Source organism: Leucopleurus acutus (assembly GCF_964270905.1).
Source record: "Leucopleurus acutus genome assembly, chromosome: 2".
In the NCBI taxonomy this organism is placed as follows: Eukaryota; Metazoa; Chordata; class Mammalia; order Artiodactyla; family Delphinidae; genus Leucopleurus; species Leucopleurus acutus.
Genome location: NC_139143.1, coordinates 119,467,108 through 119,494,179, shown reverse-complemented (window position 1 = coordinate 119,494,179; position 27,072 = coordinate 119,467,108). Strand labels below are relative to the sequence as shown.

At 40.2% G+C, this 27,072-nt stretch overlaps 1 protein-coding gene across 1 annotated transcript in view; it reads right to left on the bottom strand.

The window, feature by feature from the left end:
- The window catches only part of LOC309957738 (uricase), a gene marked incomplete at its 5' end in the record, with an annotated part of 37,556 nt that overhangs the window by 4,292 nt on the left and 6,192 nt on the right, over positions 1–27,072 (bottom strand). Inside the window, 6 exons of the mRNA XM_082833144.1 lie at positions 1,174–1,257; positions 3,227–3,350; positions 4,921–5,107; positions 19,553–19,631; positions 19,730–19,846; positions 21,980–22,198. Of these exons, the coding sequence (XP_082689270.1) occupies positions 1,174–1,257; positions 3,227–3,350; positions 4,921–5,107; positions 19,553–19,631; positions 19,730–19,846; positions 21,980–22,198 (810 nt within the window). The remainder of the gene's footprint in view (positions 1–1,173; positions 1,258–3,226; positions 3,351–4,920; positions 5,108–19,552; positions 19,632–19,729; positions 19,847–21,979; positions 22,199–27,072) is intronic.

The following is a 27,072-nucleotide window of genomic DNA, read 5'->3' as shown; positions in this document are numbered from 1 at the left end:
TTACATTCTAATTAACGGCATTCTGGGAATCTACATCCTCTCCTTCCTCTGAAGTAAATAGTGCTGCCTCTCCTTCAGCTGAGTGGACAGCAAGTGGGATCAAGATTGCACTCCTCTTTAACTCAGGGCCCTATACCAGCTACACCTATACCAGCACCCAAGCATGACCTTAGGTACCCAGCACTGCTCCCCAGCCTCCAGCTCCAGCTGTAATGGTACAGAGCCCGATGGAGCCATCAACATAATTTGCAGAACAGAAACAAGGTACCTGGCCAGAGGGGCTGTGGCTAATAAGGCTCCTGGATCAGCAGGCCCAGAATGTAGGACCTTTTGGACTCCCTTCATTGGCCTTTATCCACCAAAGGATATGAGCAGCAGGGCCATGGTAATAGACAGTCCCTTCCTATCTCACTCCCCCTACACACTAAAAGCAGCCAATAGAATGGTGTTTTTTTAGCATTCTAGAAGCCCATGGGAAGATGGATCAGATAGAGAAAACCTGCCATTCTGAGAGTGGTCCAGCTGGGGAAGGGACAGTTCTGATCTCCCAGGACTGACCACAACAGGCTACCTGTTGGGACTTCAGGCTGGCTAGTCAGACACACTGACTTGGCTCAGCCTTTTGCATGGCTGAAAACAAGTCAGGGTAAGTGCTTTTTTCAAGGCAAGGTTTCCTTTCAAAAAATGAACTTCCTCATCTTGCCTGCTGTAATTGCAACTAGAAACACAAATATCTTCATTTTTTGTGTGTATAATGTATTCCACTTAAATTGACTACTTAAAAGTTAAAGATGATAGAAGAAAATGAAAATAGAATCTTTCTTTCCTCCTCATTGCTTCATGATAGAAGAATAATGGAACTGTGACCTTCTGTGGCAATTTTCAGAGAAGTAGATCTCAAAGCTATTTCCTTGGGCACACTGTTCTTTCTTTGTCTTTTACTCTCTGCAACTTCCAACCTTCCTTTATAAGTATTCATCCACTTCTAGCATGCTCCAGCCTCAGATAGTGAAAGGCCAGAGTCTAAGAGGGCTCTAAACAGTGGCAACTATAAATATTCCAAAAGCAAGAGCTGTTGGGGATAGTATCATCCCAAGTTTATAAAGAGGGGTAAAGAGGGGTGAAGACTGGGTGGGGGGAAACGTGCTTTAAATATGTTTGAAGTTCTCTTACCTCTTCCCTGTTGATCAGTCCCATTTGGGACATGTCTATGGTAAAGTAGTGAATATTTGGCAGGCTGATTTCCATAGCTTCTATCTGAAATCCACAACAATATGCATTACATGGGGAAACTGTGAATCTGTCTCTGTTACTCCTTCCCCACAACTACCCACTAGCTCATTACTCAGTTCTACCTGTCTCTGAGATGTTCCTCTGATGTTCCTCTACTGCTTGACACTGTTCTCTCCTGCTAGTACTATTATTAAATGATGGACCCACTCTTCTCTCTGTGTATGAAATCCGTTTCTCAGAAAAGTAAAATATCCTTGGGTCAGAAACCTGGGACACGTGCAGCATCCAACTGGCCTCCTGGTGCTGGCTCGTCAACCTCTTAAATTCCCTCTCCATCCATTCCCTCCTCTCCAGGCTTGTCCCTAACATTTGCAGGTCCTGGAGTAAGAGTATAATTGGACATCCCCATACCAGATGTTTAAAGATTTAAAAGTTATGAATCAAGCTAAAACACTTTCAAGTGAAATATATTCTGTCCCTCTAACTTGACAAATATTCCTTCATCACAATCTGGAAGGTCAGGATTGAATTTAAAATTCTCTGATTCCTTGTAGCATCATGCCAGGACCTGGCATCATGGGAAGAGCCAGCCCTCAGCCCTGGCCATCCCATCTTCTCTCTTGGACTCATGTGGGTGGTTACCCCAGCTTGCATGTCAAGGCCCATTCATACCTCTAGCAAACATCTGCCCCTTTTCTCACTCTCGGGCTTAAGGGTACACTGATGGCATGACCTGCACTCTAGGGGATAGATCTGGGGAACAGGCTTGCACAGGTTCTGGGAGTAGTCTCAGGGTTATTTGGGCAGGACATTCTGGGATGTAAACATCCAGAGAATGGTCTAGAAGGGGAAGCACGGGCTCCTGAAGTGTTTGTTGCCTTGGTCCCACCAACTCCTTATCCAGCGGAGAGAGGCATAGCTAGAGGAGAGCTTGGAGGGGGTGTGTGGGCCGTGGCAGGAGTCCCTTGTGCCCAGGTCTAAGGATGGCACTGTTCCTCTCCATCCCATCATGGCCTTAGTTCACATCCTCATTGCCAGTTTTCTGCAACAGCCTCCCAACAGGTCTCCTTGTCTATGGCCCATCATCCCTTTAATCTATCACATGTCTTTCAGAGTGGTCTTTCTAGAGTGCAAATCTGGTAGCGCCACACCTTGCTTAGATCCCTCAGTGGCTCCTAAGAGTTTTCAGGGTAAAATACAGACTCTACAGAGAAGCCCACAAAGGGCTTCCCAATCTGCTTCCCAACTCATCTCTAGGCACATGGAAAGACTTTCGCTCCTGGAGCTTCACTTGTGGCAGAGCCTCAGCAGTAAATGACTGTTCCATGCTGCCTCCTGTCTCCATCCCTACCCCCTCCCTCACCCTTGAGTATGAACTCAGATAACCCCTACCTGTCCCTTAAGACTCAGCTCAAATACCTCTTCCTCCAGAAAGCCTGGCTTGCACTATCCCGTACACCGGAGTTAGGTGACTTCCTCTGAATTTCCATAATATTCTATTCTCTATTGAACTGTAAGTTTAATTATTTTCTTCCTTCACTTAATGATGAACTCTTTGAGGGTAGGGAGGATGTCTAATTTATCTCTGATTTCCTCATGTGCTGACAGAGACATAATAACCATTCAATAATATCGAATGGATGGATGGATGAAATCTCTCTGCATTTATCCTTCATTCTCTGGCTCTCCTGAAACATAGACCCTTGGGATAATTACCCCTCCTTCAGGGTATTTGAGTGTCCTAAATTGTAGCAGGTTGAAGAGACTCAGAATTTTCAACAAAACTAAAGAACTACAGCAGTGGCCTGTGTTTTCAGGTCAGACAGATTTTTACTTTTTTTTATTCTCTTCTCACTTTCTATAACAAGCTTTTGAGCAACAACAGATGTCATTTTTCATGTGTCTTCCACTTTCTTATTTTAACTCTCTTTCTCAGAGCTGACAGGAGACACAAGTTCTCTCAGTCCTCGGAATGGCAAGTGACAAAACCTACCTCAGGAACCTGGTTCAGGGAGAGCACCTGGATGTCATAGAGGGTCTTCTGGATAGAGGGCGAGTACTCGCCTTTGTCATAGGGTCCAGCAAATTTCTTCAGGACAACGTCCCTAACAGTGTCCCTAAAACACAGAAAAGAGAACTGAGGGCCCTCACAGGGTGGTCTTTGGGGAACGTATTATGAAGCTAAGAAGCGGTACCCTCTCTGTCTCCCCGAAAACAATTTTATTGCTGGTTTTAGAGAGGATTAATATCCTGTAATGCCAAAAAGAAAGAAAAAACCAAAACCCTAACTTCCCATTTTCCTACACACACACACACACACACAAGTCAATAAACCTATAGAGTATAACTAGGTTATCTTCATAATCTGGCACCAGGGCCCAGTGGGCCTTCCAGGGTAAGTTTCCCTCCATGCTGGAAGAATTTTTGAAGAGGACTTCCTAGTATTCTAATCTGCTTGGTTTGGCCCGTTGCTTGAATTGCTGCATTTTCAGGGGTATTACCGTGTCAGGCTGTGTGCTAAGTATTTTATGTAATTACTTCATTAAATTCTCTCAATATACCTGAGGCAGGTACTATTATTATCTCCAGTTTAGAGATGAGGAATCTGAGCTAAAAGTTAAATGATCTACTCAGTCCCCCTCCTTAGTGGGTGGCCCAGCTTGTACCCCGACTGGCTCAATTTCGTGCTCTTTTCAACATAAATACATCAGACTGCTGCCCATGGGGAACACTTGAAAAAAGGAGAAAAAAAGATTGAGGTGAGGTTCTCTTCAAGCATTTCCAACCTATCACATAATAAAAGGAGCAGAGTAACACTCTGCCCGTGGGAGGAAGCTACCAGGGGGCAGATTCCAGCTTATCACAGGGTAGAAGTTTCTAACAATTAGAGCTTCAGCAAAGGAATGAGATACCTGCTCAAAAAGCAAACTGGGATTCAGAGGCCTAATCACTGCTTGTTGAGGATGTTAAAATAAGAGTCACACCTTACAATGCTAAAGCATTTAGCATTTATAAAATGCTTCTGTAACTTCATCTCATTTTGAGTTTAGCCTAGGGTGGCCGCTTGTCCCAGTTTGCCTGGGACCAAGGGGGTTCCTAGGACATAGGACTTTCAGTGTTAAAATCAGGAAAGTCCTTGACAAACTGGGACAAGTTGGTCAGCCTGGTTTAGCCCTCTCTGCATCTGCCATGAAGTAACAAGGCCATTATCCTCATTTGATCCCGTGTTTCTTAAAGTGTGGCCTTTGGTCCAGCAGCATGAGCATCACCTGGGAGTTTGTTAGAAATGCACGTTCTCAGGCCCCATTCCCGGCCATAGAATTAGAACCTTTGGGGTTGGCCTCAGTGATCTGCAGTTTAATAAGCCCTCCAGGTGATCCTGATACACAATCATGTTTGAGTACTACTGATTTAGTCAATTAAAAAACAGAGGATCAGGGAAATCAGGTGGTCTGCTCAAGGTCATTATAGCTAATAGCATCTTAGCTAATAGTGCAGATTTACTAACTCAAAGTAAGACCAGTATTCTTCCTGTTATCCATCAGAAGGGATGTCTTACAATGGGGAGGCGGAATTGAATGGCTTCCAAGTTTCCCTTTCAGATGGAAGACTCCATGAACTCTGGGCCCCTGGAAAAGAGGGTGGACACTACCTCCACCAGCGCCAGGCCCTAGCACTCGTTCATACCAGGTGGCCTCAAAGTCCACGTCTCTGTCCTGGTGGTAGCGCCACTTGCAGTACACTTGGGTGGCAAAGCACCGGTCCTTCACCTCAGGGAGGGTGGTGAACTGGTCCCTGATGAATCCTTCAAATCCGGACTGGGTTGTTTTCAAGACTTTGAGGTCTTTGATTCCAGAATTAATGACTGGAGGTCCTGTTTTACGTCAAAAGGTAAGAGGGGATGAGGTCATAAAGAAAACAGTGCCTTCTTACTGCCCAGCCCTGAGGATCCTGGTCATTAAAACATGGCACACTCCATTTGTACAAAGAGCTACATCACTGCCTGTGTTTTCTCTCTCCCTGTCTCCTCTGAAGTCCACATGATGAAGACGGTGTGCCTTTCCTTCTCTCTGAATTCCACAACTCCCTGCCTTCTCATGCCCTAGGAGAACTTATGGTCAGAGACTAAACGTCCGTGCTGTGTTGAAGCCCACAGGAACAAATACCTTTTTCTCAGCTATGTGCAGAGGTATCTTCTAGGCCAATTACCTTCCACATTTTGAGCTCCATCTCATTCAGCAGGCAGTCATGCTGGAATGAGTTAATAAACTCAAAAGCAGCTCCTCTGTCTGCTCTTGTGACGCCCTTTACTGGGGGTGCTCCTCATGTGGACTGTCTACACTGCTGATGGCTCCAATCACCACCAGACCCCTCAGTTCCCTTGCGTTTATGAACTCAGCAACACCAGAAAATTTCATGAATAGGTAGCATCATGGGCGTGGATCAGCCTAAATAGAGACTGGGAAGATGAGGTCAGTGACCCATGAGGTATAGATTGCCTATGTGGATTCTCATAAAGGCCTTTGTTTTTTGGCTGAACTGAGAAGGCGCAAAGTTGGCTTGTGGGGACCTGGGCAGGGTGGGCAGAGTTGAAAACAATGGAGGAGATGACATGGCTCTCCGGCTGTCCCTACATTACCTCATGAGGTGCATCAGGGAGGTGGAGGGGAGAGAGGCATAATCAATCTGAAAAAGCTGTTTACTTATGCCTGGCAGTTCTAGGTCAGGGCCCAGATGACAGGTAGGGTACCGAGTTAGTGAGGGGAAGATTCTCTCTTTCTTTTTCTATGTGGAACACACTGTAGTTCCAGCAGTTTGGTGAAGCCTGAAGAACACATGGCACCAGGTGACACACTGGGAAGCCCCAGGGTACAATGTCTGTGGAAAGCAGCCTTCTTCCCAAGGAGGAGTGGCAACTGGCACGGCAAATGCTGGGCAGAGCCAGTGAGGCAGCAGCTGTACTCAGTGGATGCAAACTTCTCCCTGAGCACGTGTGAGACAGCCCTCCAGGCTGGGAGAAGGTAGGAAAGTTTGGCTGGAGAGGCACAGCAGTTTTGTAATGAGAGAGCAACAAGGTCAGGGAAATTCGGGAATTAACTTCACCGTGGCCTTATTTGTATGTGCAGGCTGGTGAGGCCAGGACACTCAGGGGGCACTTGGGTACAAACTCCCAAAAGCATAGTCAAGGCAGAATGACTTAGATCACCTCTTTTCAGTCTTGAAATTAGTCCAGACTAATATCTATGCTTTTTGACCTGTTGAATCTTAAGCCAAGAGCTGGAGGTATCAGGCGTCACTATGTTATACATGGTCTTAGTTGAAGAATAAGAATGTAACCCACAATCCTCAACTAAAATCCAGGGCAGCTCTTAATAATCCAATGGTTTACATCATCCTGTGTGATTTCTATTGCTGTGGTTAACTCAGGAGTTGTGGACTTTCAGAAGTAGGTAAATAATGACTATATTTTGATATTTTCCCAACCACATGTGTGTACCTGCCAGAGAGAGCAGTGGCCATAGTTAGTGGTAGATTTGCTGATTAAATATGTGCTGATTAAATAAGGTGTTCTGGTCACAGTGTTCTAGGATAATGTGGTAAGAGAGAAAATGGTATTTTCTCAATTGGAAAATACTGAAGTTCTCATTGGAAGCTATATCTGAATCAGTATCAAGAGAAAGATACCAGCAATGATTTCATGCCTTAGGTTGGCTGGGTTTATCAGATTCTAAGTGTTATCAAGACACGATTCTGCAAAATCAGCATTTCTAACAGTGTAAAGCTGCCCCAAGTGAGTCTTAAGTCTCAGACCCAAGAGAATTGCAGAAGCAATCAATAAGTATCCGTTAAATGAATGAATGAGTGCAGTAAAATTGACTCACCTTAACAACTTAGCCTTACAACTTAGTGTCGTTTTCTTCTAGACAGTTCTCCTCCATCAGTCTTTACCACTTCCCTTCCTGATCTGCCCCCTCCCCTCAACCCTCACACACAGACAGTGTGACAGGGGGAGAAGAGGAGGGCATCAACACTGAGTGAGAAGGTCCTGACTGCCAGCATGCGTTCTAGTCGTATGGCTAGACACTGGCAGAGGTGGAGTTTGAACTCAGCACCCCATTACGAGATTTCATGCTTTTCTTCCCCCTTTTTGGATCACTCCCCATCCTCAAAATGTTTCCTCCTTACTTTAACTCTCTCTTCCCATTTCTGTAATAAAAGAGGACTTTCCAAGAGACAAGAAAGTTGCCACCGCCATTCCGCAATGTGCATTCAGGGCTCAGACAGAGCCCCCAGTTGAAAAATATCATCCCCGTTGGTTTGAAATGAAGATTGAAGCATCACTTTTAGAAATTACCCCATGTGTCTTGAAAACATTTTATCATTTTAAAATTTCCTATTGAAATACCAAGACCCCTTAGAGGAGTGACTCCTTAAGCCTTTATAAACTAATATCATAATTTACTTCCAACAGTAATCCCTTCTAGAAAAAAAAATCCTACAGAAATGAAACTTGAATTTGTAATCAGAAGTGGGGTTAGAACAAGTAGTGGGAATCCTCGAAGGGGGATAAAGAGAAGTCAAGGGAAACCAAAGGCAAACTTTATCTATTTCTGCTTTTCCTATACAGCTGGCCTTGATCACCAGCATCTATGTGAGCCAACCAGACTTTGAATCCTCAGTTGTCTCAATCATAAAAGGATTTCCAGATGCAGGGTTACATATGTTTGAGTCCACAGTCTTGGGACTCAGGTTCCTTGAATTCAGCCTCAGTACTCTCCATGCCTCTCCTCCTCTATTTATGGGCAGTATTTCCTTGATAGAATGACTTAACCTCTCTCTACCTTAATTTTCTCATCTGCAGGAGATGATAATCATAACTATTTCCTAGAGATGATAGATGTCTAAGATGATACACATAAAGGACTTAGTAACTTAGTAAAATGGCTGTCCAGGAGGAAATGCTCTATAAAATTATTATGATGATTTTGCCCTAATTGACCTTTTCTTATTGACATCAACTCCCTGTAAATACTTCCCATGTTTCACAAAAGTTCATTGGGTTCTGAAAACTCCTTCTGACATGCCATCCCTATCCACCTCCAGCCCTGTGATGAGATTTATTGATCTTTGGGGAGTGTCAGTCTGCTAGGCAACTTTGAAATGATCTACTTTCTTGCTAGAATCTGAAAATGGAGAAAGCAGTTGCATTTTCTAATGTGTTCTGACCTCAGTTTCACGTGGAATAAAACATCTCACGTTCTCAAAGACAGTTCACTACTGCCACAGTTTAGGCAGAACGCAAAACATCTACTCTGGTGTGCTCATCATTCTATGAACAACGACAAAAACCTATTCTCTTTGAATTTGAAAAATACATTTTCTTGGCACGCATCAGACACCCTGGCTGAAATCTGGGAGCTTATTTTATCTTCTCTGTTGGCGGTGCCCCAGCTTTCTGAACACTGGTAGGAACCTGAGCCTTTCAAATTCATGGGCCCATCAACTAAAAATACGATGCTTCACACACTCTTAAAAAAAGATTCCAGTTTAGACTAACAAGAAGTAATTCAACCCAAAAGACTGTCCTTTTCTAGGTTACTTCCTATGAAACCACTTAATCAGCTCTTTTTTGCCTTTCTGCCATGGTTATGGAGTAACGCAAAAGGAAGATTTTCACATTTTACTTTGCTAGAACATAATCTTTTCTAACTTTCAGTGTCCTCCTACACACTTAACAGATTGTGGTTTATCTCTCAGAGAAGCATACATCCTACCCCTTCAGGTCTCTAAGAAACTGCAAATTAATAGAAACTAAGCCTGATTCCTTACCTACGCATCAGGTGTCACAAAGCACAAAGCTTTACCGAGCCAAGAAAAAAAAATCCTGTCATGAAGGGGATAATTGATTCCACACTTAACACCTCCAAAAAGGACACAAATAGCTAAAAGGAGGATATTTTAAAACTATATTAAATCATTCTAGTAGAAAACCTCAAATTTGTAAAGTGCTAGAAAAAGTGAAGATCAATTAAATATCATTTGCCTTTGAGAGTCCATTTAGCTCATGGAGGTAGGTTGAAAGCTCCCTGTGTGCAATTCTGGATGGGGAGAGATGATGTCACCCAGATGGAAGGAAGTTAACTGGGTTTTTGTACAATGAGGTGATGATCAAGATGATTTTTAAAAGATCTGGTGCTTGCCAAGAACTTTTATTTTGCAATAGCTGAAGAGTGTCTTAGTCTTGATATCAAAATGACACAAGCAGCCTTCTTGGCAGTGGCCATCTCTGTCCTGAGTCTCCCACTTTCCCCATCTCATTTCTTCCATCTGCCCTGCTTGACACCTCTTAAATCTCTTCTCCTCCAGGACTTTAGTTTTATCAATTCCCTTCCTAAAATCTTCCTCCTACCCCTACTAGTCTCCATGTCAATAGATTTTTTTTTTCACCACTACAAGACAGTATCTCTTATTTGAAACCTCTTCTCTATCTTCCATTCCTCTATTTGGTTATGCTTTAGTTGAATTTTTATAATTAGTGTCAGATTGGGAGAAATTTGATGCTTAAAGAATTATGAATTATAATTCTAATTGTGTGTGTGTGTTTGGGGGGGGGCGGGTGTTGGGGAGATTCTCTGCTTAGTTCAACTAGTTTAAATTAGTGACTCAACCATCCCAGCGACTTCAAGGCTTGGCTAAGCTTGTAGTTCACAAAGACTCACAGAGAAACAGTTTGGAAGATCGAGGTTCCATATAACACCTACATCAACAGCCTGTACCGCACACGCAGAGCCTAGCTCTCCTCTCGGAGCTGGGGAAGTCACCAAAATAACACCAGCCCTCATCCCTTTGGTGAAAAAATTTCTCTCTCTCTTCCAGATTCTCCCATGGAACTAGCAGACTTTGAAACAGCTAAAAGAACACTTAATGATGTAGCTTAAAAAGATACCCTAGGAAAAAATAGTGTAATGGGAGTTTTATAGCAATTCTCAGGGCCTAAAGTGGGTGCTTCAGATTCAGTAGGCTTTCTATAAATGTTTGTTCAATTAATAAGAATGAATCCAGTCCACCAGGAGAAACCCAGTTACATATCCTGCTGGGAAAATTTGCAGGCTGAATGGGTGATTAAGTACATGTGTTTGAGGGGGCAGAATTCTCACTATCCTAGCCAGCGCCCCACAAAAAGCCCTACTTAGAGGTTTGTAACAACAGCCTTCAGCATGTGAATTGGGGGGTGTGTGTTTGTGTAAGATGATTATTTTCTTTAGTTAAGCCTATGCAAGGGCATTTCTTATGACAGTGATTGTACACTGAATCACCTCATGATATCTGCAGTTTTAGCTCCTGGAAAATAAGCAAATTAAGAATTAAACCTTGTTACCAAAAAAAACGGCATAGACCCCTACTCTCCAAAGAGGGACAGAGTACAAATGTCATCTTCAAATAGACAACACAGGAAGATACACACACTCAGGAACGTGCGCACACGTACCGCACACACCCAAGGCAGCAGATGCCTGCTTCCCTGCTGACCCCTGCCAGCCCCCGCATGCTATGGGAGGGGGGAGGTGCTGGACTCCAGACAAGTCAAGCTGGAGCTCTGGGAACACTGCCACAGTGATCGCAACACCCTGAAGTTTTCTGCAGAAAGAAAAAGCTTTGGCCTGATTCTGTTGATTAGTTTCCTCCCGGTAGCAGCCAGGTGACTAGAATTCAGGCTGATGATAGCTCCTGGTAATTCCTGGAAAGAACAAGGGTGTGAAGAGCAGCCTGTTTTCTTCCTATGATCAGCTGAGCCCTATATTTGGCCACTGCACTTCCACCTCCAGGGGTCTGCTAAATATTCTTGCAGAGGGAGGTCACCAATGATGCCTACTTGCCAAACTGCACACTCTCTTCAGTCTTCTTTTAAACCAAACTTCTTAACCTTCCTGTGGCAGAGACCACTAGCAGGTCCTCTTCCTCCTGGGTCCCTGGCTAGACTACATTTCCTGGCCTTCCTTGCAGTTAGGTGTGGCTGTGTGATTGGGTTCTCTTCATTTGATGTGCTCTGTGCTACTTCAGGCCTTGAGCAGTTTCGCCTCCTCCTTTTTTTCTTGAAGATCTTTTCTTCTCCTCGTTGTCTGGTATGCGGAATCTACTCTGAAGGTGATCCCAGAAAGTGAGGATCAAAACTGTCTGGTTGCATCAACCTGGATTCCTGAATAACTTCCTGGAGAGGAGCATCCTCCCAACACCACACACACACACACACACACACACACACACACACACACACACACACACACACACACACACACACACTGAACTTGACTTTTACAAAAAGCTGTAAACTTCATGTGTGAAGCCACTACATACAAGCCTACTTATTATGCATTCTATTATCTCAATAACTATCCCTCGTTTCTTGAAATGTATTTTCCCTTTGCTTCCATGGCACCACTGTCTCCAAGCCTCTGCCTGTCCCTCTGACCATTCTTCTCTCTCACTCTTTAAACTGTCCAACACTTAAACTGGGGAATTTTCCCCCAGGTCCTCTCATCTTTCCTCTTCTCACTTTATATGTTTTTCTGGATTGTTCCTTCTTCCCCATGGCTTCACCAACCAATTTGGAAATAGATAGTCTCCAAATCCATCCCTTATTCCCAAACTTACCAGCTTCCTCTGGAAACTTCCTCATTATATGTATTATTCTTAGTCAACACCCACAAGTCCCTGACTTTAGGATAACTTTAACCCCTCCTTCTCTCTAACCTTCCATCCTTACGCAAATACTCAGACTTATAAGCACACTTCAGAAATGCCTCACATAATGTCTCTCCCCAACCTCTGTAGTCTTTTTATCTCTACCTCTTCTGCCTTAGTTCAGACTCCATCATTTCTTCATCTCTGCAACAAGTCTCCAAATGTCTCACTACTGCCTGTTTCTCCAGCCAGTTTACCATAACCTTGGTCAGAATTACTAAACAGTACACACATACACATAAAGACCTTTCCTGGATCTCTATTATCATTCAAAATAATAATAATAACAGCTTTCTTTCAAGGAGTTCTTCTTATGTGCCAGGTACTGTGCTAAATGTTAAATTAACATTTATCTCCTTTCATTCTCTGGGTAATTGCTGAGGTAGGCACTGTTATTCTCATGTTAGAAATAAAAAAAAAAAAACACTGAAGTAGTATATTTAATGTGCTCACAGTCACAAAGTTATTAAGTAGAGAAGCTCAAATTCAAAAACAGTTCAGTATTCCTACAATAAAGTTAGGAAATCATCCACATGCAATGCTAGTAGGGAGGTTAAAAGACAAAAGTAGTCAATTCATTTGTATCCATGATAAGCAGTTAAGGGATACACAGAACAATTAGATGTAAAATATAATATCAAAAACAGTAATCATGAAGGGAGCAGAGTACAAATGCAAGGTATCTATATATAGAGAGATTGCTATACAAAAACCTCATGGTAAACACAAAACAAAAATACCCACAAAAAAGAAAAAGAAATCCAAACATAATACTAAAGATAGTCATCAAATCACAAGAGAAGGGAACAAAAGAAGAAAGGGGAAAAAAGAAGAACTACCAAAACAAATCCAAAACATTAACAAAATGACAATAGGAACATACATATTGATAATTATCCTAAACATAAATGGACTAAATGGTTCAACCAAAAGACATAGACTGGTTAATGGATAAAAAAGCAGCATCCATATATGTGCTGCCTACAAGAGACTCACTTCAGACCTAGAGACACACAAAACTGAAAGTGAGGGGATAGAAAAAGGTATTCCATGCAAATGGAAATCAAAAGAAAGCTGAAGTAGCAATACTTATATCAGACAAAATAGACGTTAAAATAAAGACTGTCACAAGAGACAAAGGACACTCCATAATAATCAAAGGATCAATCCCAAAAGAAAATATAACAATTGTAAATATATATGCACCCAACATGGGAGCACCTTAATATATAAGGCAAATGTTAACAGACATAAAAGGAGAAATTGACAGTAACATAATAATAGTGGGGGACATTAGCTCTCCATTACATCAATGGACAGATCATCCAGATAGAAAATCAATAAGGAAACACAGACCTTAAATGATACATTAGATCAGCTGGCCTGACTTGATATTTATAGAACATTCCATCTGAAAGCAGCAGAATACACATTCTTTTCAAGTGCACATGGAACATTCTCCAGGATAGATCACACACTGAGCAACAAAGCAAGCCTTGGTTGATTTAAGAAAATTGAAATCATATCAAGATCTTTTCCAACCACGGCACTATGAGGTTAGAAATCAACTACAAGAAAAAAATTGCAAAAAAACACAAACACGTGGAGGCTAAACAATATGTTGCTAAACAGCCAATGGATCACTGAAGAAGTCAAAGAGGAAATCAAAAAATACCTAGAGGCAAGTGAAAATGAAAACACAATGATCCAAAACCTATGGGACACAGAAAAAGCAGTTCTAAGAGGGACGTTTATAGCAATACAAGCTTACCTCAGGAAACAAGAAAAATCTCAAATAAACAACCTAATCCTATGCATAAAGCAACTAGAGAAAGAAGAATAAACAAAACCCAAAGTTAGTAGAAGGAAAGAAATCATAAATATCAGAGCAGAAATAAATGAAATAGAGACTAAAAAAAATAGAAAAGATCAATGAAACTAAAACTGGTTCCTTGAAAAGATAAACAAAATTGATAAACCTTTAGCCAGACTCATGAAGAAAAAAGATAGAGGGCCCAAATCAAAATCAGAAATGAAGAAGGAGAAGTTACAACTGACACCACAGAAATACAATATGCCAATAAATTGGACAACCTAGACGAAATGGACAAATTCTTAGAAAGGTACAATCTCCCAAGACCGAACCAGGGAGAAATAGAAAATATGCACAGGACAATTAACAGTAGTGAAATGGAATCAGTAATTTAAAAACTCCCAATGAATAAAATTGCTGGACCAGATGGCATCACAGGTGAATTCTATGAAACATTTAGAGAAGAATTAACACCTACCCTTCTGAAACTATTCCAAAAAATTGCAGAGGAAGGAACACTTCCAAATTCGTTCTATAAGGCCACCATCACCCTGATACCAAAACCAGACAAAGATACCACAAAGAAAGAAAATTGTAGGTCAATAACACTAATGAACATAAATGCAAAAGTCTTCAACAAAATACTAGCAAACTGAATCCAACAGTACATTAAAAGGCTCATACAACATAATCAAGTGGGATTTATCCCAGGGATGCAAGGACTTTTCAAAATCCACAAATCCATCAGTGTGATACACCACATTAACAAATTGAAGAATAAAAACCATATGGTCATCTCAATTGATGCAGAAAAAGCTTTTGATAAAATTCAACATCCATTTATGATAAAAACTCTCCAGAAAGTGAGCATAGAGAGAACATACCTCAACATAATAAAGGCCATATATGACAAACCCACAGCTAACATCATGCTCAATGGTGAGAAGCTGAAAGCATTTCCTCCAAGATCAGGAACAAGACAAGGATGCTCACTCTAGCCACTTTTATTCAACATAGTTCTGGAAGTCCTAGCCACAGAAATCAGAGAAGCAAAATAAATAAAAGGAATCCAAATTGGAAAAGAAGTAAAACTGTCACTGTTTGCTGATGACATGATGCTATACATAGAACATCCTAAAGATGCTGCCAGAAAACTACTAAGCTCATCAATGAGTTTGGTAAAGTTGCTGGATACAAAATTAATACACAGAAATCTGTTGCATTTCTATACACTAACAATGAAAGATCGGAAAGAGAAATTAAGGAACAATCCCATTTACCATCGCATCAAAAGGAATAAAATACCTAGAAATAAACCTACCTAAGGAGGCAGAAGACCTGTACTCCAAAAACTGTAGGACACTGATGAAAGAATTTCAAGATGACAAAAACAGATGGAAACATATACCATGTTCTTGGATTGGAAGAATCAATATTGTTAAGATGACCATACTACCCACAGCAATCTACAGATTCAATACAATCCCTATCAAATTACCAATGGCATTTTTCACAGAAATAGAGCAAAAAATTTTTTAATTCGTATGGAAACACAAAAGACCCTGGATAGCAAAAGCAATCTTAAGAAAGAAGAACAGAGCTGGAGACATCATGCTCCCTGACTTCAGACTATACTACAAAGCTACAGTAATCAAAACAGCATGGTATTAGCACAAAAACAGACATATAGATCAATGTTACAGGATAGAAAGCCCAGAAATAAACCCATGCACTTATGGTCAATTAATCTATGACAAAGAGGCAAGAATTTACAATGGAGAAAAGACAGTCTCTTCAATAAGTGGTGCTGGGAAAAGAGGACAGCTACATGTAAAAGAATGAACATAGAACATTCTCTAATACCATATACAAAAATAAACTCAAAATCGATTAAAGACATAAATGTAAGACTGGATAGTATAAAACTCCTAGAGGAAAACATTGGCAGAACACTGTTTGACATAAATCGCAGAAATACTTTTATGGATTCATCTCCTAGAGTAATAGAAATAAAACCAGAAATAAACAAATGGGACCTAACTAAACTTAAAAGTTTTGCATAGCAAAAGAAACCATAAACAAAATGAATAGACAACATATGGACTGGGAGAAAATATTTGCAAACAATGCTACTGATGAGGGATTAATTTCCAAAATGTACAAACAGCTCATACAGCTAATATCAAAAAAACAAAGAACCCAATAAAAAAAATGGGCAGAAGACCTAAATAGACATTTCTCCAGAGAAGACATACAAATGGCCAACAGGCACTTGAACAGATGCTCAATATTGCTAATTATTAGAGAAATGCAAATCAAAACTACAATGAGGTATCACTCTCACAGGTCAGAATGGCCATTATTAAAATGTCTATTAATACTAAAAGCTGGAGAGGGTGTGGAGAAAAAGGAACCTTCCTGCACTGTTGGTGGGAATGTAATTTAGTGCAGCCACTATGGAGAACAGTATGGAGGTTCCTTAAAAAACTAAAAATACTAAAAATAGAGTTAATCATATGATCCTGCAATCCCACTCCTGGGCATGTATCCAGAGAAAATTCTGATTTGAAAAGATACATGCATCCCAATGTTCACAGCCACACTGTTTACAGTAGCCAAGACATGGAATCAACCTAAATGACCATCAACAGATGAATGGATAAAGAATATTACTCAGCCATAAAAAAGTGTGAAATAATGACATCTGCAGCAATATGGATGGACCTAGAGATTATCATATTAAGTGAAGTAAATCAGATAGAGAAAGACAAATATCATATGATATCACTTACATGTGGAATCTAAAAAAAATGATACAAATGGACTTATTTACAAAATAGAAATAGACACACAGAAATAGGAAACAAACTTATGGTTACCAAAGGGGATAGAAGGAGTTGCAGGGGAGATAAATTGGGAATTTAGGATTAACATATACACACTACTATATATAAAATAAATAAACAACAAGGACCTACTGTATAGTACATGGAACTATAGTCAGTATCTTGTAATAATCTCTAGTGGAAAAGAATCTGAAAAAGAATATATATATATACATATACATGTATGTATGTGTGTGTGTGTATAACTGAATCACTTTACTGTATACCTGAAACTAACACAACATTGTAAATTAACTATACTTCAATTTAAAAAAAAGGTTTAAAAAATCTGTTAATAAAAATAGCAAAGCAGGAAAAAAAAAAAAACAAAATGAAAACAGTCTAGTCTGACAAGACCTATGGACTTAACTACCATGCAAAAACTGCCCCCTAGTTACACCAATTTTTTTTTTTTTTTGGCCATGCTGCACAGCTTGCAAGATCTTAGTCCCCTGACCAGAGATCAAACCCGGGCCCTCAACAGTGAAAGTGCAGAGTCCTAACCACTGGACCGCCAGGAATTCCCTAGTTAGGCCAATCTTGCTAGTATGGTACATTAGGCCCAAACCAAGCTCTTCATCCTCATCTCTGCTCCTTACATTCTAAAAACTGAACCCTTCAACCCTACTACCGTTGCTCAAATTCTTTGCCCTTTCAACACTAAAATCATTTGCCTAGTATGGTGATCTACATAAGGCAGATGCTCGAAATATTTGTTTCCCTCGTCCACTCTTTATGACTCCTACCCATATACATTTTGTTTCTTCTGCCTGTAATTTCCTTTCCCCTTTCTATGTCCAGCACATTCTGAATCATTTTTCAAAAGTCAGTTGGAATATTTCCTCCTCCCCCATCAAGCCTTCCAGACTGCCCTAGGAAGAGTTAGTTTTCTGCACCTCTTTACTCCCATAGCATACCTTTAATTCCTTCATAGTGGTCTTTAGCCCCTCATATTGCAATAAATCTATTTATAAGTCTATCTCCTACTATTCATCTACTGTGAACTCACGAGGGTCAGAGAATGTCTTATTCACGTCTGAATCTACCACCACTAGTATACCTAACAAGTCCTCAAAATCATTATTGAATGAATAGTATTTCAATCAATGACATAAATATATTTTATACAGGCTTTTATCTTTTTAGTTAGTTCTCCTGAAATCTAATTCTAGCCCCTGCTATTATGTTACATAATTAAAAGTGGAATGAGAAACATGTTAAGTATTGCAAAAATCACTCAAAATGGTTTAAAGCTAACCAATATGGCATCCACTAGCCACATGTGGCTATGAAGCCCTTGGAATATGGTAAATGGGAAATGAGACATCCTGTAAATATAAACACAGAAATTCAAATATTAAATATTTCATTAATAATTTTTATATTTATTACATATGTAAGTGGCATTTGGGATATATTAGGTTAAATAAAAAGTATTGTTAACATTAATTTGTTTCTACTTTTCTAATGTGACTACTAGGAAATTTTAAAATTAGATATGTGGCTTGCATTATATTTCTGCTGGGAAATGCCAGTTTAAAGTTTATAATTTTACAGGGGTATTCACTGTGATTTGGGTAGGAAAACACTGGCCTGGGGAATCAGGAACCTCTCTCCTCCAAAGTCACATACATAAAGCAAGAAAGAAGGAAGGAAAGAAAGGAAGTTACATTTTAACTAACAAACAGCTCAGTAAACGAGTTAATATATCACATGACTACATATTTGGAGGATTAAAAAAATCATTATCTTTTCAACTTAACAACTAGTTATTCAGTCTTCTTTATATAATAATAATTTCATAACTGTTAATCAAACACTGAAAAGGCCCTGGCTGTGTCTAGAATTTAATACAGATAGGGAAAAATATTAAATGATAACTAAAACACTAGGACTTCCTAAGGGAAGGCATTATCCAATAGAACTTATAATGAGAAGAACTTATATTTTATTAACCTTTTAAAATTTCTGACATTTATGAGATGTCACCTCAAATTCTTACTAAAGAGAGCTAGAGAAGAAAGAAAAAGAGATCCAGAAAGGAAAAGAAATAAAATGAAAGAAACAAGCAGGAAAGGGAAGGAAAGGAGAAGAAAAAAGAGAAAAGGAAAATAGAAAAGAAAAAATTTCAGAGTCCACACTCTCAATTTATAATGATCATTAAAGTTTATTTTTTATTAGGATAGAGACATTTCTACCATGGTGGTTCTATGGTTCTTAGAGGTCTTCTAGTCTAAGTCTTAGTCAATTATTGAACTCTGCTCTGACAACCTCAACAAATCAGTGGAAGACACACTTTGCTAAGTTCAATAATCAGTACTAATAAGGTCTATATTGTAATTATGTTCCACAGTTAATTTTTAGATTTCTTGGTAAATAGAAAGAATTATATAATTGTCACTGCTATTTTTAAATGAGGTTTATTTTATGGTAACTATAATAATATCAGTGGTTTTATTATTATGACAAAATTTCAAGGAAATGTGATTGTTATTTTCTAGGTATTTCCTATAAAGGTTATTATAATCAAAGCATGGTATGGTACAAAAATTACTGGTCAGAAAATTCAGAGATTTGAGCTTTTGTCAGCCTATGCCCTTTTTTCCCTCACTTCAAAATCATGCAATAAAAATGATCTACCCCACTCAACCCACAGATTTGTTGCAAAGGGTATTATTTCATTTTTATATTTTTAAGATAAAAAGCAGATAGTTCTTTAATGTAATCCAAGGTCACACTGTTCATTCCCATCTCAGATTTAAAAGACTTCAAAATTCTCTACAGTTTTCCTGGGTGTTAATAAACAGAGTTGTTTAGAAGAAAAAAAAAACCCTGAAATTGCTATTGCAGAATCAAAACATGAAAAACATTTTCTCACCACTCCTCAACTGTTCAACCTCACAGAAGTGTGTTCCAGTGGGAGTATGAATAAATGCATGGACATGCTTAACTCCATTCTGAAAATTAGAAAAAAAAATATTTCCAGTAAAATTTCAACATATGTCATAAAGCCAATTCCTTTAATTAAACTGAGAGCACGAATAAGTGAGGTAACCTTTTCAAAACGCTTCCAAGGGACTTCTTCCACATAGACTTGAACTCGAATAACATGGTTAAAAGAAGAAAGGAAATGCTCACAGATATTCACAGCAAAAGTTTCTATGCTTTTGATCTGTAAAAAGAAATAAATGTGAATGATCAGAAATACTTGTCCTACTTAAAAATCATTTTTAAATATCCATGGGACTCTTTTTCCTGATAAAGTGTTTTTTAGAATCAGAGAAACAAAGAATTAGAGATGAATTGGTCCTAATCCCAATTTTTCACAAGGGCTCCTAAGTGTAGTTAATGGATCACCATCACCAGGTGAGACTATCCTGTTTTTAAAAGAAAACTGTGTGCAGGAGAGGATGTGTCTATCCATCAGTGGACGAGCAAAAAGGAACTTAACGTTCAGATTCTCCTCACGGTGAGCTCAATCATCACCCATGCCAGCTAAAGTACTGCAGGATACTTCAAAACACTCTGCTCTCTTCATGAGGCTGGGAAACAGACCTCCCAGTTTCCCAAAGAAAAATGTTAATGAAGGGTCACTTCAACTTCCTTGCCTTGCAAACAGGCCTTCTATTGACCATCCCCAGCTCTCCACCCCCATAAAGCAGCTCCCTACTTCCATCCAAATTCTTCAGGTTAATCTCTAGGCAATGTTTTATGGTCCTAGTACAGTCTACAGATTATTTATGGCTTTGCCTATAATTAAGGTAGACTGTATAGGTTTCCCAAGGATAGTTTTGTTTTATACCTGTTGTCTCAGAATAATTATTAATAAGCATCCTATTTCACTCTGAAAAGTATCCTGGTTTGGATAAGAAATTATGCAGTCACTCTATCTACAATGAATAAATTTAAATTGTTTTTAACATCCAGGTCCATTCTTTCACTTTTCTGAACTTCTCACATAGTACAGGAAATATAAGAATTTGTGTTATATAGAGACCCTCTTCTCTAACACAATACAGAGCTTATTTTCAATTCATTTTTAAAGAAAGCAATGTCTTTTTCCATAGCCTTGCCTATACTTGCTGGGCCATTCTGATTAGCAAGAGAAAGGTTCAGGGTGTAGACAGACCTTGCAGAAATAATATTTCAATTAGTTTGTTCGGGCTTCCCTGGTGGCACAGTTGTTAAGAATCCGCCTGCCAATTTAGGGGAAACAGGTTTGAGCCCTGGCCTGGGAAGATTCCACATGCTGCGGAGCAACTAAGCCTGTGTGCCACAACTACTGAACCTGTGCTCTAGAGCCCGTGAGCCATAACTACTGAAGCCCGCATGCCTAGAGCTCATGCTCCGCAACAAGAGAAGCCACCACAATGAGAAGCCCACGCACTGCAACGAAGAGTAGACCCCTCTCGCCGCAACTAGAGAAAGCCTGCACGCAGCAACGAAGATGCAATGCAGCCATAAATAAATAAATTTCTAAAAAAAAAATTAGCTTGCTCATTTTGTGTAATATGGGTGTGAATTTCATGCAAAAGCATGAGAAAAGAAGCTTTCCAGTCTACATTTCTTGCCTTTCTAGACTTCTTAGCAAATAAAAAAATTATCTTGAATTGCCCAGAAATCTGCTGGTCGTCCAGCACAGTTTCACTCACACTTAGAGAAACCTGAGGTAAAAGTGCTAAGAGATTAGAGTCTATCCGTTCCAAGACCCTTCTGAAAAGTACAACTACCACCAAATGTGGATGCTAAGTGGTCACGGAGTTGGGAAAATCAGGAAGGTATTAAAAGTTGGACAGATCTCGAAATGTATCTTATACTTGATTTTCTTCTAGAGTAATACCAAGAAGAGAAATGGTACTTTCTTCTATAAATGCACACCATTCTAAAAGAAAAAAATAATAGGACTCAAATAATTGCATGACAAAAATGTGTAAAATTCTATTTGGAAATCTTCTCAGGGCCTTGATTTGCCAATGATCCTAATTAAGAGATAACATGTAAATTTGTCAGGTAGGATTCTCTGCCTAAAAGATGTTGTAGTGAGTTGAGAAACAAGAAAAGAGAACAAATGGGGAAAAAAGAAGAAAAGAAAAGAGAATAAAGAGGTGAGTTTAAAAAAAAAGCAAGATTTTCTGTAAAGCTGAGACTTTTAGAATTAGAAAAGGAATTTTTTTCAATGGTTTAAATGTAAAAATAGGGTTAAAAAGTACAGGGAACTTGAAATAAGCAAGTAGTATCCTCATAATATAGTACGGTGATTTCTGCATCCAGATGGGCAGCAGCTAAGAAGTAGAATGACACATACGCCTTTGAACTTTGCCAGGACATGAACTGTGTTCTTGATGGTGTCTGTAGGGATGAGGTCTGAATTGTCTCCATGCAGGTAATCTTTTTTGGAGCTCAGAGTAAGTTGCACTGAAGTTGACACTTCTTTAATGCTGTGATATTTTCCATCTCGCTGAATATGGAGAACTTTTACCATATCCTTCCCATAGCCAGTTCGGACAAGATCCAACTCATCATTCTGCAATGAAAACAGTCATCTTAATGAAGAAGGCTAAATGAAAACAAAAAGTCAACTGCAATTTCTTTAAACCTGAATTTTATCATGTAATCATGAAAGGTAAGAGTCAGAGTATTCCTGAAAGAAAGTTCATGCCCTACCTTTGAAGGAGAATGAGAATTTGTATGGAGAAAAGAGAATCACAAGGAAAAGATGAAAATATATCAGATTGGCCTGAAGAGAGACAGGTAGATGGACTTCTTGATAATAATAAGCAACAACAATAATTACCATACCTCCTGAGCCAAACTATTTACTCTTATTTAATCTCTACTAACTTAATCCTTATATCAGCCCTATGAACTAATATTATTCCCATTTTGCAGAGGGAGAAACTGAGGTTCAAAGAATTTAAGTGACTTACCCCAGTTAGTAAAGGATAGAGCCAAGAATTCACCCTTAGGTCTGTTGACTTCAAATTGTATACTTCTAACTACTACATAAACTGCCTTCCTCTATAAAATCTTTTGACTATGTTAACTGGAAATAATTATATCCCCTTTTTTATAGAGAGTAGTATTCTGGAGAAACTGCCCTGTGAGCAATAAAAACAATTTGAAAATTGCTTTTTCTACTTGCTGCCAGGAAGAAGAGTAATTAGTGACAGGGTCTAGACTACCTTCAGCAGTACAGAGCCAGAGCCAAATCGCTGCAAGGAAAGCTATGCTTTTAGTGAAGAAACACTTAATAAAAGCCTGTGACTGATTCATTAGTATCCCTGTCTGAAGCTGGAGCCCTCGCTAGTGAATACGTCCATCTCCACTGCTAGACTCTGTAAGACTTGTCCCTGGGCTTTATTGGTGTTTGAGAGAAGAGGCAGGGGGAGCAGAGGGACAGGAAAACCTATTTTATTTAGCATGAAAATTAACATTAAAATGGTAATGAGAAAAGGTGACAAAAATAAAAGTAAACCAAAAACAACATGCAGTGAGAATCTGGGGAGAGTCACAAAGAAGAAACCTCGTCTGCGAATCCCATGTAGGCGATATGCTCAGATAGGCCAAGGGTTGCCTAAATATCTACCTGCATAAAAAAATCACCAAATCCCTTGGGAGGAATTTTAAAATGCTAGCCAACATCAGAAATTATTGTCATATTCTTAATCAAAGTGGGGTAGTGAAGGTTGTCTTAAATCTTGGGGATAGAGCCTGGTAGGGCATGCTGCTCTTGGTTACTGAACATACCCTGAAGGTCTGTGGTGTCTGAATTCAGTGCTTCCTCTGTACGAGGGACACATGTAAGGGACAACTCTTGGAGAGGCCCCTTGGATGCATCTGACCCAATTTTGGGGGAACTCATCTTCCAGAAAAGTATCAATAAGAAAACCTAAAGAGCAGACTTAAAGGATCCTAATAAGAACTATAATGCTGACAGGGAAAGAGGCACAGTTGTGTGATTGTAGTGGCTTTGAAATCAGACGAGGTCCAAATTCTGCCTTACCACTTATAGCTTTGTGGCTTGTGACAAATAATTTGATGTCCCTAAGCCTCAGTTTCCCGCTTTGTACAAATGGAGATAACTGCCCCTACAAGTTAGAGTGAATGTGAAAGGGCTGGCTCAGTCCCTGGTACCTGGTGGTACAGTGAGGTCAACCCCAGTAAGAGTGGCCATGTCAGGCCTGGCTGTGGATGTAGCAGCAGAAGAGATAACAGAGGGGAACTTGATTAAGGGCACTAGTTTTTAGAGTGGGGAGCACTGCTGGAAACAGCAGAAGGAAGACTCTGGCATGTCTCGAACCGCAAGGGATTCTACCCGGGCCAGGGAGGCACTTGGCTAGCTTGGGGTCCCTGGATGGTATGGGCTGAGGTCCCAGACCAAAGGTCTCTGAGACCTTCCATCATGCTCGGCACACAGCAGGACTTAACAAATGTTACTCCTCAGTCCCATCCCCTGCTACTAAATACCCAAGTAGGTTAGTCTGTTGAAAGCAAGTGGTACCCATGAGATACAGAGTAAGATTAAATGATAGCTACCCTTCATTTCCCAACCCCTGCTCATCAGTTCAGGTTCATATCTTGCCACACCCTATTTCAAACTCCACTTCAGCTATCCTGAGCTAATTGTCATCACCCAGGCTCTGAATGTGTTCTTCTTTGCCTGTAGGCCTTTGAATTTGCTATTACCTCTTTCTTGAACATTCTTTCTCTTCCTTGCTACCCAACTATACCAATCTCTTTACCTGCCTAACTTCTTCTGACTCAACTTTTTTAAGTCTCAGATGTCACTTCCACTAGGTAATTTGCACCAGCCCTTCAAGTCTGGAGTAGGTGCCCCTTCTATGTGCTCTCAGAATGTTCTGTTATTGCCTTATCAGAGTCTTTATCAAATCACATTACAATAGCCTCTTCATGGGTCTGATTTGTTCAAAAATAGTAAACTATGAAAGCAGAAACAATTTCTATCTTGGTCGCCATGGCAACCCCAGTGCTCAGCAGAATGCTTGGAACACAATTGGTGCTTAATAAATGTATCATGAATGACCGAATGCTGCCCCAACACCTGCACCTCTTGTGTAGTGACATGGAATAGTTCACGAAAATCCCCCAAAGATTGCAATACAGGAGAAGCTGCTTCGGCTCAGACCCCAATCAGTAAGTTCCTCTTCCTGGGAAAGTGAGGAAAGCAACTTCTGCCCTCTGGTCACCACAGCCTGGAGATCACAGGCACAGCTGGCTGGAGAATAAAGGGCCAGGAAGGGCAGAATTGCAGGTAGACAAAGTTAGTGACACAGCACAAAGTGTTCACATTGCTAATAAGACAGAGCATTCTAGCACCGTGCAGCTATCCTGGGGTTCATGCATGACACACGTGAGAGGTCAGCAGTCTTTAGCAAGCTCCCGCCTGGACTGTGACGCTCTGGCAAAGGCTGAGTAATCATGTGTACTGAGAAAAGAGTCAGAATAAAGAGGACAGGGCTTCCCTGGTGGCGCAGTGGTTGAGAGTCCGCCTGCCGATGCAGGGGACATGGGTTCGTGCCCCGGTCCGGGAAGATTCCACATGCCGCGGAGCTGCTGGGCCCGTGAGCCATGGCCGCTGAGCCTGTGCGTCCGGAGCCTGTGCTCCGCAACGGGAGGGGCCACAACAGTGAGAGGCCCGCGTACCACAAAAAAAAAAAAAAAAAAAAAAAGAATAAAGAGGACATGACCATCTGAGACTGGAGCAGGATGGAACAAGAACGGTGTGGGACACCCAAGAGTCCCTCAGCAGGACCTGACAGAACAGATAATGGCCCAGGCCAGACTGAGGCTGTTCTCATCAATAAGACCTCCCCAGTTCTGCAGTCTGAGAAACCGGAAGTAGGTGCCAGAATCCTATTGTGAATAACACACAGTGTAGGGCAGGGATCCATGTCCAAGATAACCGTACAGTAAAATCCCAAGGTTGTTCTCATCTGGAGGGTGGGCGGGTAGCTGAGAGGATGGAGTCAGACAAGCCAAGTGTGAGTCTCTCTTCCACCACCTATTAGCTCTGTGAATGGCGGCAAATTTCTTCATTTATAAAATTAATAATAGTAGTGCCCATCTAGCAGGATTGCTGTGAGGATTACAGGACATAAAAACATAAAGCACTTAGAAAAGTGCCTGGCAAATAAGAAATGTTCAATAAATGTAGCTATGGTTATCATTGATAAATAATAATTATATGTCATATTTTCCATCAAAGGGTCCTTCCAGTTACTGTTAGAGAGCAATAGTCAGACTGTACACCAATCCAGAGCTAGGGTGGCTAAAATCAAAGACTGCTGCTATGATATGGCCTACTTCTGCCTTCATACTTTGGTTGTCTTTCCTCAGGCTTGTGTGGCTTGAGGGAACAAAGTCATAAAAGGAAACAATTTCCTAGAGTAATACTCTGGACTTGTAAATGTCAGTAGGAGTAAATCTATACTTGGCTCTACACAAGAAAAATTCCCTTTTCTTAGACATGTCTTCAAATATAAAGGGATAGAGAATCATCGATTGCCTGCAAGTAATGTAGGAGAGAACTCTCAGAGATTTTAAATGAATCTTACGCATTTTCGCTTAGACACTGAGTGTTCTCTTATTTCCACGTCATATTGAAAGTGATGTAGGTTGTCACTACAGGTCTAGGAGCTCTTAGCCTGGAGTCTGTTAAGCTCTATAAGGCCCAGTGGATGGATTTGAGGTGGAAAAAATATTAGGAAAGATAAGGGAAATCTTTTATAAATTTTAATTTTAAAATGACTAGAATTTTCTCTCAAGTATTAGAAGAGCTTTTGTAAGCATATCTCTACCCTCCATAACAGAGGGAAATACAGAAGTGCTAGCTATTTTGGACCCATCACACATATTTAAACATCAATTCAGTTGCAGTGTGCAGTGATAGATGGAAGAACTATGCATGGAGACGTGCCTCCCTCTCTATCTTTGGAATGTGCTAGAGAAGTCCTTTCAATTTTCCACCTAGATTTTTCCTTTGCCCGGCTATTTTCTTGGACATTTGTGAACAAGAAGACTTCTGAGAAAAACGCTGAACTAATATGAGAAAAAGGGGCACTCATATGAACCATCTTAATATCACTTTGTTGGATTTTAATAATACATAAAGATAAGAACAATAATGATGAATAATAATCTTAGAGGCATCTGGTATTTTTTGGCTGCTTAGGATCAACTAACTCTCAGATGGAAAAATATTGATATCTGCTAGCAAATGTCATGTTGCTTTAGGCTGTAGAGTGGCTTATTTTTACTATCAAGGGGGGAAATGCCTTGAGTTTTGTTCAAAGTGTGGCTCCAAAGGGATTTGTCAAGCAGGTGTTTCAAGCACAATATAACGACTCATATGCATAATTATTGCAGAAAGGGCGATCT